The 11,487-nt window shown below is 38.4% G+C and overlaps 1 protein-coding gene across 1 annotated transcript; it reads left to right on the top strand.

Annotated features, from left to right (window-relative positions):
• LOC109720842 (protein NETWORKED 2D-like) lies at positions 1,134–11,458 on the top strand. The gene is made up of 3 exons (XM_020248188.1): positions 1,134–1,633; positions 8,005–10,722; positions 11,097–11,458. The coding sequence occupies exons 1-2, from the start codon at positions 1,537–1,539 to the stop codon at positions 10,710–10,712; spliced, it is 2,805 nt and encodes a 934-aa protein (XP_020103777.1). The 5' UTR covers positions 1,134–1,536; the 3' UTR covers positions 10,713–10,722; positions 11,097–11,458.

The raw sequence follows: 11,487 nt of genomic DNA, 5'->3' as shown, positions 1-11,487 counted from the left end.
TAGATCAAGTTTAACGGAGCTGATCGACGATTCNCTATCCAATGGTTAAAAATTCAAAAGCACCACCTCCTTGGTGCTTTTGAGAGTATTAATTCTAGCTCAACTCTCTCTCTCTCTCTCTCTCTCTCTATATATATATATATATATATATATATATATATATGAGTAGGAATACTATACTCTTATGAGTAGTAGGCCCTTCGTACTCATAAGTTGTTTGATGATGGGGTTTCCGAATCGATGATCCACTCCGTTAAATATGTAGAGTATTTGAAACTTCTAAAAAATAAATTTCGTAATTTTTCGAAATCATAATAAAGTCCATCAAGTGGGCATAAAATGAACGGTCGAAATCGAACGACGTCCTAAAAATGGATGATCGGATCCTTCAATTTAAGATTGGAGTTATTGATCTTTATCTATGTAGTGAATAGAATTTTCTATCAAAAATTCAACCGATTTTGATTTTTTTTCACCGTTAAACTAACAAGTATCTTATACCGGCCGTTAAAAATTATCAATTTTGTGAGCTTTTGATCGTAAGGTAAATGATGTCGAAAAATTATGAAATTTGATTTCTAGAAGTTTTAAATACTTTAGATAATGTTTAACGGTATGGATCGTCGATTCGGAAGCTCTATCATCGAAAATAATTTATGAGTACGAGGGCAATCGTACTCATAAGAGTATAGTAGCCGGACTCTATATATATATATATAGGATTAGGCTACTATACTATTAATAAACAAATTGTTGCGCTATTAAATTTTCGGCCATTGGATAAAAGAACGTGCGGTTAGGATGACAGTGGTAGTATGATCTAAAGGGTAAAAATGGTCAAAGGGGTAAATTTAAAAACAAAATATTTGGTAGCACCATGAGCTTGGTGCTGTTGATACTACTGTAGCCGGATTCAATTAAGTTTGAAGATAAAAGTTCAAAAAAAAAAAAAAAAACACAAAAGGGAAGTTCTAATCAAACATAAAATTTGAAAAAAAAAGATCCATTTCTTTAAGAAGGCCCACCAGCCCAAAGTTTAATCCCTCATACTTTTCCACTTTCCAGCGCCCAGACTGCATGTCACCTAACGGCTACAATTACCCGCCCTTTCTGCCGGTCTTCCCCGACGTGCACTGCACCCGCACCGCCATCCTTCCTCTCTCTCTCTCTCTCTCTCTCTCTTTCTGGACATTTCTCTTTCTCTCTCTTTTTCTTTTTCCGTAGCAGCGCCAGCTAAAGCCGCGATGAATCAGTACTGTATATTCCCCCCCACATGTTCCGGAGAGGGCCTCCCTTTCTCTCTCTCACTTTTCTCTCTCTTCTTTTTTTAGCAAGAAAAAAGAAGCTCCCATACCCACATCATCATGGCCACCACCACCACCGCACCCCTCCTCCCCCCTCTCTCTCAATAGCGAAGAGAGAGAAAGGGAGCCTATTATTCTCTCTCTCTCTCTCTCTCCATTGTCCCCCTCTTTCGGTTCTAGAGAGAGAAAGAGAGAGGGTGTAGAGAGAGAGAGAGAGAGAGAGGGAGGAGAGATGATGTTGCAGAGGGCGGCGAACAACGCGTACTCGTGGTGGTGGGCAAGCCACATTCGGACCAAGCAATCCAAATGGCTCGACAACAACCTCCAGGGTTTGTTTCCTCTTTTTTTTTTGGAATTTTTTGGGATTTTTTAACCCTATTAATCTAATTAGTTCGTCGGTTTTTTCTTGAATTAGGGTTACTCGCAATCGCTCTTTGTTCAATCTTGTGTGGATTGATTCGGATTGTTTGATTTGATTCGATTTGGAGTAATCTTGGCGTAGTTTAAGATTGCGAATTGAGATTGCTGGATATGAAGCAGATGAGCATAGTTTCCTTTCTTTTTATGCCAATGTTGAATTCTTTTCAAATAGTTAATTGATTTTATAGGATTACGATTTTCGCTATTTGGGTACTAGTCTCTTTGTGATCTTTGTGCCGATCCTAATCATGGGCCAAGATATGTAGGGATTCGTTATATTTCATGTGTTTTGAAGCATAATTTTAATTATCAAAGTTACAAAAAGAGAGAGATTTGTAGTTTGCAGCGCAGATAGAAAGAATATTACCTTTGGTTGCCTTAATTTACAAACTAATTAATATACTTGGATTTGTTGTTTAAGAGAAAGGATTTGTCGTTTAAGAGAAAGGATTTAAGTATCTGTCAGCACGGGCCATATTTATCTTGCCGTATCATGCCATTAAATATCGGCACGATACAGCTCCCCTACCGATGACACAACTTAAAACTCTCTTTTCTCGAAATTAGTATGTAATTTTAATAAGCAATTAGAATATTTTGTTGCTACAGAAAATAAATATTTTATGTCATTATATTTCGGCACACATATATTTTTTGTGACCGACACGCATCGGTACAACCCAGCACGCACCATACTATATCGTGCCGGCAAAAAGGTTTTGGCATGACCCCGTATCATGGTACTTAAATCCTTGCTTAGAGTTTGCAAAATCATAAACCCGAAATTTTATGGCACAAGGTGATTTGAAATGATGGTTGCAGTACTAATTTATCTTATAGTGTACCATTCAAGTTGAACAATGGTAATAACTAAGCCTTTAATCGAAAATAGGTCCAGCTTTTCCATTTAGCTCTGTTTTAAGCAAGATTCTCTAATAATAAACAGAGCATTTCTCGCGTCCTTCTTCTCTTTACGTGCACTTTTTTTTTTCTTCGTCTTTCTCCTCTATCTTATGTTACCTTTCAAAGGAAAAAGAAAACCATTTCTTATTTTATCTTTTCAATAGGCCTTAGTATTATCATTCATCTTTATCTGTTTCGTAACATAACCATGAAAATTTCTACTTATGCTGTATGACACTTAAAAGAAACAAACAAACGAAGAAAAGAATCATCTAATTAGGTCCCGGAGCTGGTTATGCTTATGTGCTGTATCGAATAATCACCATTCATTTTGATTATGTAACAACTGAAAGAGGCAACTCTCCCTCTCTCTTTAATAGAACATTCTAGAATGCTCTATCCCTTTCCAATTCTCTACTAGCTAATGGAGCATTGTAGAAAACTCTAGGAACAAAGTGCTCTCTACTTGCTAATAGAGCACTTTAGTGAGTTCTAGAAGCAAGTACTCTAGAATATTCTAGAGTGTTTATGTAGGTAGGTTGGAGGCCTATAAATAGGTGTGAGGCCTCCACACCAAGTGTGAGTGAGTGTGAGGTGGTGTGAAAGAGTGGGAGTATGTAAGAGTGAGAGTAAAGAGTGAGATATAGTGAAGTAAGGATGTGAGTGGTGGTGTGAGGTGAGGAAGTGTTGTGAGGTGTAGTGTTAGTAGTGAAGTAGTGTGTGAGGTTTGTAGTCTTTTGGGTGTATGTGAATGAGAGTTATTTTGTGTGTATGTGAATGAGAGTTATTTTGTGTGTAATAAAAAGAGTTTTATTATTAGTCTAGTACGCCAATACTCTACAATTTGGTATTAGAGCCAGATTGTAGGAAATATTCTGCTAGTTAAATCGGTGAAATTCTGCCAGTCCAGGCAGTTAAATACCGATATAAGCAGAGATTCTGCTGGTGCATAGTCTGGTCTGGGACTGTGAAGTTGGTTAGTCTGGGACCAGACTTATTTGGTTGACTGCTGGGCAATCACCAAGTCACTATGGCAAATCTTGCTGGTACAACTAGGGGAATTAAGAAGCTAAATAACCATAATTATGGTTATTGGCAAACCTGCATTGAGTCTTACCTACAAGGGTAGGATTTGTGTGAGGTAATTGGTGGTGCTGAAACAACTCCACCACCAAAGGAGAATGCAGAGGTGTTCAGAAAGTGGCGTATCAAGGCAGGGAAGGCGATGTTCGTTCTGAAGATGACAATCGAAGAAGAGCTGTTGGAGCATATCAAAGAAGCAGATACACCCAAGGCTGCATGGGACACCCTCGCCTCGTTATTTTCAAAGAAGAACGATGCTCGACTTCAACTTCTGGAGAATGAGCTGATGACGATATCTCAGGGTAGCATGACGATTAACTAGTACTTCATGAAGGTAAAATCTCTCTACCGTGAAATTTCCCAATTAGATCCAGAGTCAAAAATTAGTGACTAGCGGATGAAGAGAATTATTATTCACGGCCTAAAACCCGAATATAACGGGTTCATTACTGCTGTTCGAGGATGGCTCACTCAACCAACGTTGGTGGAGCTAGAAAATTTATTCGCTAATCAGGAGGCCCTAGCCAAACAAATGGCTGGAGCCTCAGTGAAAACTGAAGAGGAGGCACTCTTCAGCAGTAGAAGAAAAGGTCGAGCAACAGGAGGGCCAAGAAATGTGAAGCCGCTGAAGGAGTTCAGTAGGGCAAAACAAAGGTCGGGAGAGAGCCACCTTACAGAGGGAGTCCACAACCAGAAGGAGCAAAATACCTGGCAGTTTAAAGGCGACAAACGGCGAAGCGGAGAGTGTAACAATTGCAGCAAGAAAGGACACTTCGCCCGAGACTGTTGGCATAAGAAGAAACAAGTACAAGGCAATATGGCAACGCCAGGTGCTAAGAAGGAAAAGCTACCAAAGCAGGTACCAATATATGCATTAACAACAATAGAAAATCCAAGAGAGGTGAATTACAGTACAGATTGGATCATCGACTCTAGATGTTCCAATCATATGAGCGGTGATAAAGACAAGCTAATCAGCACAACAGAATATAAAGAAGGAAGAGTAGTGGTGACAGCTAACAACTCGAAGTTGCCTATCACCCACATAGGAAAGACAATCATCACACCCCGATTCAGCTCACATCAAGTACAACTACAGAACGTTTACCATGTCCCAGGTATGAAGAAAAACCTCTTAGCAGTATCACAACTGATTGCATCGGGCAATTATGTAGTATTTGGGCCACAAGATGTCAAGGTCTTTCGCAGTCCCAAGATATCTGGTATACAAATCATGGAAGGAAAGAAAGTAGAGTCTATATACGTAATGTCTGCAGAATCATCATACATAGAAAAGACTCGAAAAAGTGAGACTGCTGATTTGTTGCATGCAAGACTGGGACATGTGGGCTATCACAAACTGAAAATCATGATGGAGCGCAGTATGCTTAAGGGTTTACCTCAACTTGAAGTACGAGGAGACACAATCTGCGCAGGATGCCAGTTTGGTAAGGCTCATCAACTTTCCTACACTGAATCCAAATATAGAGCCAAGGTACCGCTGGAGCTCATGCACTCTGATGTTTTTGGACCAGTCAAGCAAACATCAATTACGGTATGCGCTACATGATGACGTTTATTGATGACTACTCGAGGTACGTCTGGGTATACTTTATTAAAGAAAAATCTGAAGTGCTGCAAAAATTTAAAAAATTTAAAGAAAAAGTTGAACGCCAAACCGGTTATAAAATACGATGCCTGCACACGGATAATGGAGGTGAATATACTTCAGCAGAGTTCTCAGCTTATCTGCGAGAGTGCAAAATAAGGAGACAACTTACGTGTCCATGCACTCCGCAACAAAATGGTATAGCTGAGAGAAAGAATAGACATCTAGCAGAAACTTGCTGAAGCATGCTGCATGCAAAGAATGTGCCAGGCAGATTTGGGCAGAATGTATGAGAACAGCAGCACATGTCATCAACCGGCTGCCGCAACCGAAGTTAGGATTCATCTCACCTTATCAAGTACTATGGAAAATCAAACCCACAGTAAGTTATTTTCGAGTTTTTGGATGCGTGTGCTATGTGTTCGTACCGGACCATCTTCGAAGTAAATTCGACAAGAAGGCGATACGATGTATCTTCGTCGGGTACGACAGTGAAAGAAAAGGGTGGAGATGTTGTGACCCAACAACCGGTCGTTGCTATACATCGAGAAATATTGTGTTTGATGAAGCATCATCCTGGTGGTCCTCGCAAGAAGTGATACTACCAGATAATAAAGAGATAGAAATCAAGCTACAAAAAAAGCTTGGAGAACAAGAACAAGAAGGAGAAAAGGCTGTGTCAGAGCAAGAAGAAAGCGGTCAACCTTCAATAGAGCCAACCGGTGACGAGTAGCAACTCCAGAAGTCTCCAGAACCCTGGCGAATTGGCGTACATTATCAAACCCCGGGAGAAGATCGATCGAGCCAACTTGAAGATACAGGTACACAGTCACGAAGATCTTCTAGGCAAAGAAAACCTAATCCTGAGTATGCAAATGCTGCTCTCGCCGAAGAAGAAGAGACTCCAAAAAAGCCGACCTCCTACGAAGAAGAAGTTACAAGCAAGGAGTGGAGGAACACGATGGACGGAGAGATCCAGGTGCTGAAGCAGAATCAAAATAGAAGAGCAAATAGCCAACATATTCACCAAAGGACTAAGCACCGCAAAGAAGAGTTCCGAAGCAATTAGGAATGCTCAGCAGAGCAACATTAAGAGAGAGTTAGAGTTGAGGGGGAGTATTGAAAGAGGCAACTCTCCCTCTCTCTTTAATAGAACATTCTAGAATGCTCTATCCCTTTCCAATTCTCTACTAGCTAATGGAGCATTCTAGAAAACTGTAGGAACAAAGTGCTCTCTACTTGCTAATAGAGCACTTTAGCGAGTTCTAGAAGCAAGTACTCTAGAATATTCTAGAGTGCTTATGTAGGTAGGTTGGAGGCCTATAAATAGGTGTGAGGCCTCCACACCAAGTGTGAGTGAGTGTGAGGTGGTGTGAAAGGGTGGGAGTGTGTAAGAGTGAGAGTAAAGAGTGAGATATAGTGAAGTAAGGGTGTGAGTGGTGGTGTGAGGTGAGGAAGTGTTGTGAGGTGTAGTGTTAGTAGTGAAGTAGTGTGTGAGGTTTGTAGTCTTTTGGGTGTATGTGAATGAGAGTTATTTTGTGTGTAATAAAGAGAGTTTTATTATCAGTCTGGTACGCCAATATTTTACAACAACTTAAGTCATCTAATTAAACTAAATCATAAGTTTCCTCTTTATAAATCGTATGTACCAATTCCGGTATTTCTAAAAGCTATGTGTGGAGGCAATTGCTAATCTTTATAATGTCCTATATTGAAAGGTGGATTTTGTGAGTTGCTAACTGTTCTTTATCGTTCTGTAATACATTTGACTGAAGCACTAATATTTTCCGACAATTTCATGCTGCTACTGTATTTTAGCTACTATCTTCTTTCTTTTTCTTTTCTTTTTTCCTGACGAACATATTAGGAAATTGGATTATGCCTTGATTATCCGATTTGGATAAAGGTGTACTGTGATAATGTTTTCTAGCTACAGCACAAGTTCTTTTTCAGCAAAAGAGAAACCAAGTCTAGGGATTTCTCCTTTTCACCGGAATCAAATGCGCGTCATCTGTCATCTGGTCCTTGCCAGTATACAGAGTTTTTTGTCTAGCCTATGATAACAACATGGCTTTGGTAAAAATAGATTATGTTCTAATGTTCACATAAATGGACAAAGGGTTGTGATTGGTCTACCACATCTCTACAATTAAGTTTAAGCAAAGAATGGTCTACAGCACAAGCTCTTCTGGTTTTTTTTTTTTTTTTTTTTGGTTAAGCAACTCTGCATTTCCGAATTATCTTTTTTCCGTTTGTCAATGATTCTGTTTACCTTAGGTTATTTTCATTTCTTAGCATCAGAATATTATTACATGTAGCCATGTACAAACTACCGAGTGGGGAGACTTCAGTATTCTACCTGTGTATATATATCACATTATTTCGCAAATCCATGGTGCATATCTCGCCAGAATATCTAACTTTCTTAAACATAAATTAATACATTAATACATCTTGGATGCTTCTAGTGTTCTTATCTTATATGCCGCCAGAGGAGTTGTGATACCTCATAGAGATGAATCTTGTTGCCAGATAGAGACCTTTCATTTTCTATTAGTGAGAAAGTTCCTTTTGTTAAAAATTTCAACCTTACAATTCTTTTTCCCTTAACAAAAATATTTATAGATACATACATTTACAGTGTGTTTGGTTTTTTTTTCCTTTTCTCTTTCCTGTTATGTTCAGAGATGGAGGAAAAGGTGAAGCATATGCTCAAACTGCTTGGAGAAGAAGCTGATTCCTTTGGTAAAAGAGCAGAAATGTACTATAAAAGGAGGCCGGAAGTTATAGTTGATGTTGAAGAAGCCTACAGGGCATATAGAGCTTTAGCTGAAAGATATGATCATATATCAGGAGAGCTTCACAGAGCCAACCACACTATAGCGACCGCTTTTCCTGACCAAGTCCAATACGCATTACTTGAGGAAGAAGATGACAATTTACCTAAAGCAATCACACCCATCGATTCAAGTAAAATTAATAAACCTACAGTCGAGGGCTTAATAAAGAGGAGAAGAGAATCCCAAGCAGCCATAAAGGAGAAACAGGGTAGAAAAGGCAGTCCTCAGATGAGCAAAGAGAGAGCGCAAGAAGAGATAAACCAGCTTCAGAAGTCGATATTAGTTCTTCAGACCGAGAAGGAATTCGTAAAAAATGCATATGAGAGTGGAATTGCAAAGTATTGGGAGATTGAGAAGAAGATCAATGATATGCAAGAGGAGGTCTGTTATTACCAAGATGAGTTTAATGCGAGTGCCATTATCAACGATGATGAGGCACGAGCTTTGATGACAGCTTCTGCACTTAAGTCTTGCGAAGAAGCCATTTTAAGCTTAAAGGAAGAGCAAAAGAAGTCGATTGAACTGGCGAGTGTAGAGAAAGAAAGAATTATGTCAGCTAGAGAGAAACTCAATGCTCTCAATGTTGAGTTTGGTCAATCCCCAATTAAATTCAATGAAGTTTTGGAGGGGGATAATAGTGTTGAGAAGGAAGAAAATTTCTCTCTAAAAAATGAGAAAATTGAGTTGGAATCAATTTGTGAGAAATTAATGAAGCACTTTGAGATGAATTCTGATAGCTCGGTCGAAGAAATTGCGGGAAAAATCGACGAACTTGTGAGTAAAGTTGTGAATTTGGAGCTCACTGTCTCAACACAAACTGCACAGATAAATCAGTTAAGTTCAGAAAATAGTGAGCTTGAAAAAAATTTACAAAATTTAGAGGAAGAGAAGACGGTTCTTATTAGCGACTCAAATGAACTGACTGGCCGATTAAAGAAAGTAGAAGAAGAGCTGAAAAAGGTTCAAACTCTGGCACGTTCTGTCGAGGATGAAGCAAGGAATATTCGTACGAATATTACTGAAGTCTGTGATGATTTTAATGATATTTCAGAAAAATTGCAGACTTCAGTTTTGAAGGAAGGAATAGAAGCTGCGGAGATCAGTGAGATAAAGGAGGATGTGGCGGAAGCGAAAAATCAAAATGTGCAAGAGCAGATTGATAGTTCTAATCTTGATATTGAACCGAAAATGGGTTTCAATACTGAATTTGATACAAAAGTTCAACTTGAGCAGGAAAACTCATCACACGAAGGTCAAAAGATTCCTCTCAATGATTCAGAAATCAAACAGGGCATCGGAAAAGGAGAAGAAATTCGAGATCAAGACTCATCAAAAGAATTTAATCTTGTTTCTCTTGGTGCTTTGGAATTGGCTTCAATGGATTCATCAAATGGTTCAGAAAAGGTCTCTGACATAAAAGATGAAGAAAAAGTCGGAGAAAAAGAATCACACGAAAAAGCAACACAAATTGAAGATCACGAGCTGAGCTGGCAACAAGTCCTTTTAGATGGACTGGAAGGTAGAGAAAAGATATTACTAAATGAGTACACTTTGATTCTTCGGAATTACAAAGAAACAAAGAGGCGGCTTACTGAACTAGAAAACAAAAACCAAGATGATCTTTGTGAGACAAACGAACTTGTAAGGAAATTAAGAAATGCCAATACTTTAAAGGATGAAGAGATTCAATCACTTAGAGAACTCTTAAGCTCTTCAAATATGCATTCTGATGTGGTTACAAATGTAATTTCTGATAAAATTGAAGCCTCTTCTGACCCCCATAGTTCTGAGAAATTAAAGGATATAAATGCAAGTACCATCCATGAAACAGATGACTCCAATAATTCACCTACTGAAGAGAAGTTAAGAAGGGAAATTGATGCAATTTTAGAAGATAACTTGGAGTTTTGGTTAAGATTCTGTGCGTGCTTCCACCGAATTCAAGGACTGAAGAAGAGACATCAAGAATTACGAGGTGACATTGAAAGATTGAAATATGACAAGGCTCAAATGTCAAATAATGGTGAATTGACTGATCCTGCCACTGATTCTACGCTACTTGAAAAGAGGCTAAGAGCGCTTAAGACAGATCTTCGAGTGTGGATAGAACAAAATGAATTGCTCAAAGGGGAATTGAAATTTAGATATTTATCTCTTAACAATATCCAAGAGGAGATTAAAGAAGCTTTAAATGCAAGTATAGAAAAAGGAGTACAGTTTAGTTCATATCAAGCTGCAAGGTTTCAAGGAGAAGTACTGAACATGAAGCAGGAGAATGACAAAATTTCAAGTAAATTACAAGATGGGTTAGATCATATGAGCGAAATTCAAGCAGAAATTGAGAAGAGCTTATCAAAGCTAGATGAGAATTTCAGTTTGTCTATGTCGAGAAACAACAATTATGGCCAATTTAAGCATTACCCAACAAAGACTAGAGTACCATTGAGGACTTTTCTATTTGGGAATAAGCCTAAGAAAAGATCTCTCTTTTGCTGTGTCAATCCGACTCTTCAGAAAAAGAATAGTGATTTAAAATCTGGGTCTTGGCACTAATTTGGTTTAGGTAATTCTTGTGCTATTATATTTAAATTGTATTTTGTTTAACTTGATTGGAGGTCCTTGCTGAAGAGTTGTTTTAGTATAGCTGTTCGGAAGAGTACAAAGAGGATTTTTTTTTTTTTTTTTCTATAAATCTTCTAAACGGCATATCAGTGTGACCTAAGCAGAAACTTGAAATTGGAGCATCTGCTTTTGGTGCCTAAGAGCTCATTTCAATTTCCGCTGCAACAAAAGCTCTAGACTTTTTGTCTGTCAACGCCTAGTTTCTGAAAGTACTTTTACAGAAGCCAGGCCAAAATAGGTACTAAGTAACTTTTAACTCTTTTTTTAATTTTGTGCGCTTAAATACCATGGTATAACTCTAAATTCATTGAGCAGGTCTACATGGTAAAAATCAGGCGAAAAGATGGAATGGCGAATGAACTCATTGATAACATTTGGCTACAGTTACATTGATGATGTCTTGGTTAGTTTCAATTATTTCTGTTTCGACTTATGGGGCTTCGCACTGGAATCATCTTTCATTCGAGATGGATTTATTTTCTTTTTCATGTTTTAGACCCATCATTAACTACCCAATATTTATTTATTTTGGGTGGTAAACATTTTAGCTACTGCAAATATATACTTGGTTTGGCGCTTGTATAATAATGGTATGGAATGTTCAAATATATCACTCTACTACAGCTATGAGTTATTGTATTCTGATTCGCACTCGTCATGAGATGATCTTTTACTAATTCCTTGGTTTCAGAGTAAAAGACATGGA

Source organism: Ananas comosus, linkage group 14, assembly GCF_001540865.1.
Source record: "Ananas comosus cultivar F153 linkage group 14, ASM154086v1, whole genome shotgun sequence".
Lineage (NCBI taxonomy): Eukaryota > Viridiplantae > Streptophyta > Magnoliopsida > Poales > Bromeliaceae > Ananas > Ananas comosus.
Note: the sequence above shows the minus strand (reverse complement) of the source record. Positions and strands in the feature narration are given on the sequence as shown.

What these genes read in the sequence shown, in the direction of transcription:
- LOC109720842 (XM_020248188.1), top strand. Translation starts at nt 1,537, where the DNA reads ATGATGTTGCAGAGGGCGGCGAACAACGCGTACTCGTGGTGGTGGGCA. An exon ending in GCTCGACAACAACCTCCAGG is followed by an intron (nt 1,634 to 8,004) that starts GTTTGTTTCCTC and finishes TGTTATGTTCAG; the next exon opens with AGATGGAGGAAAAGGTGAAG.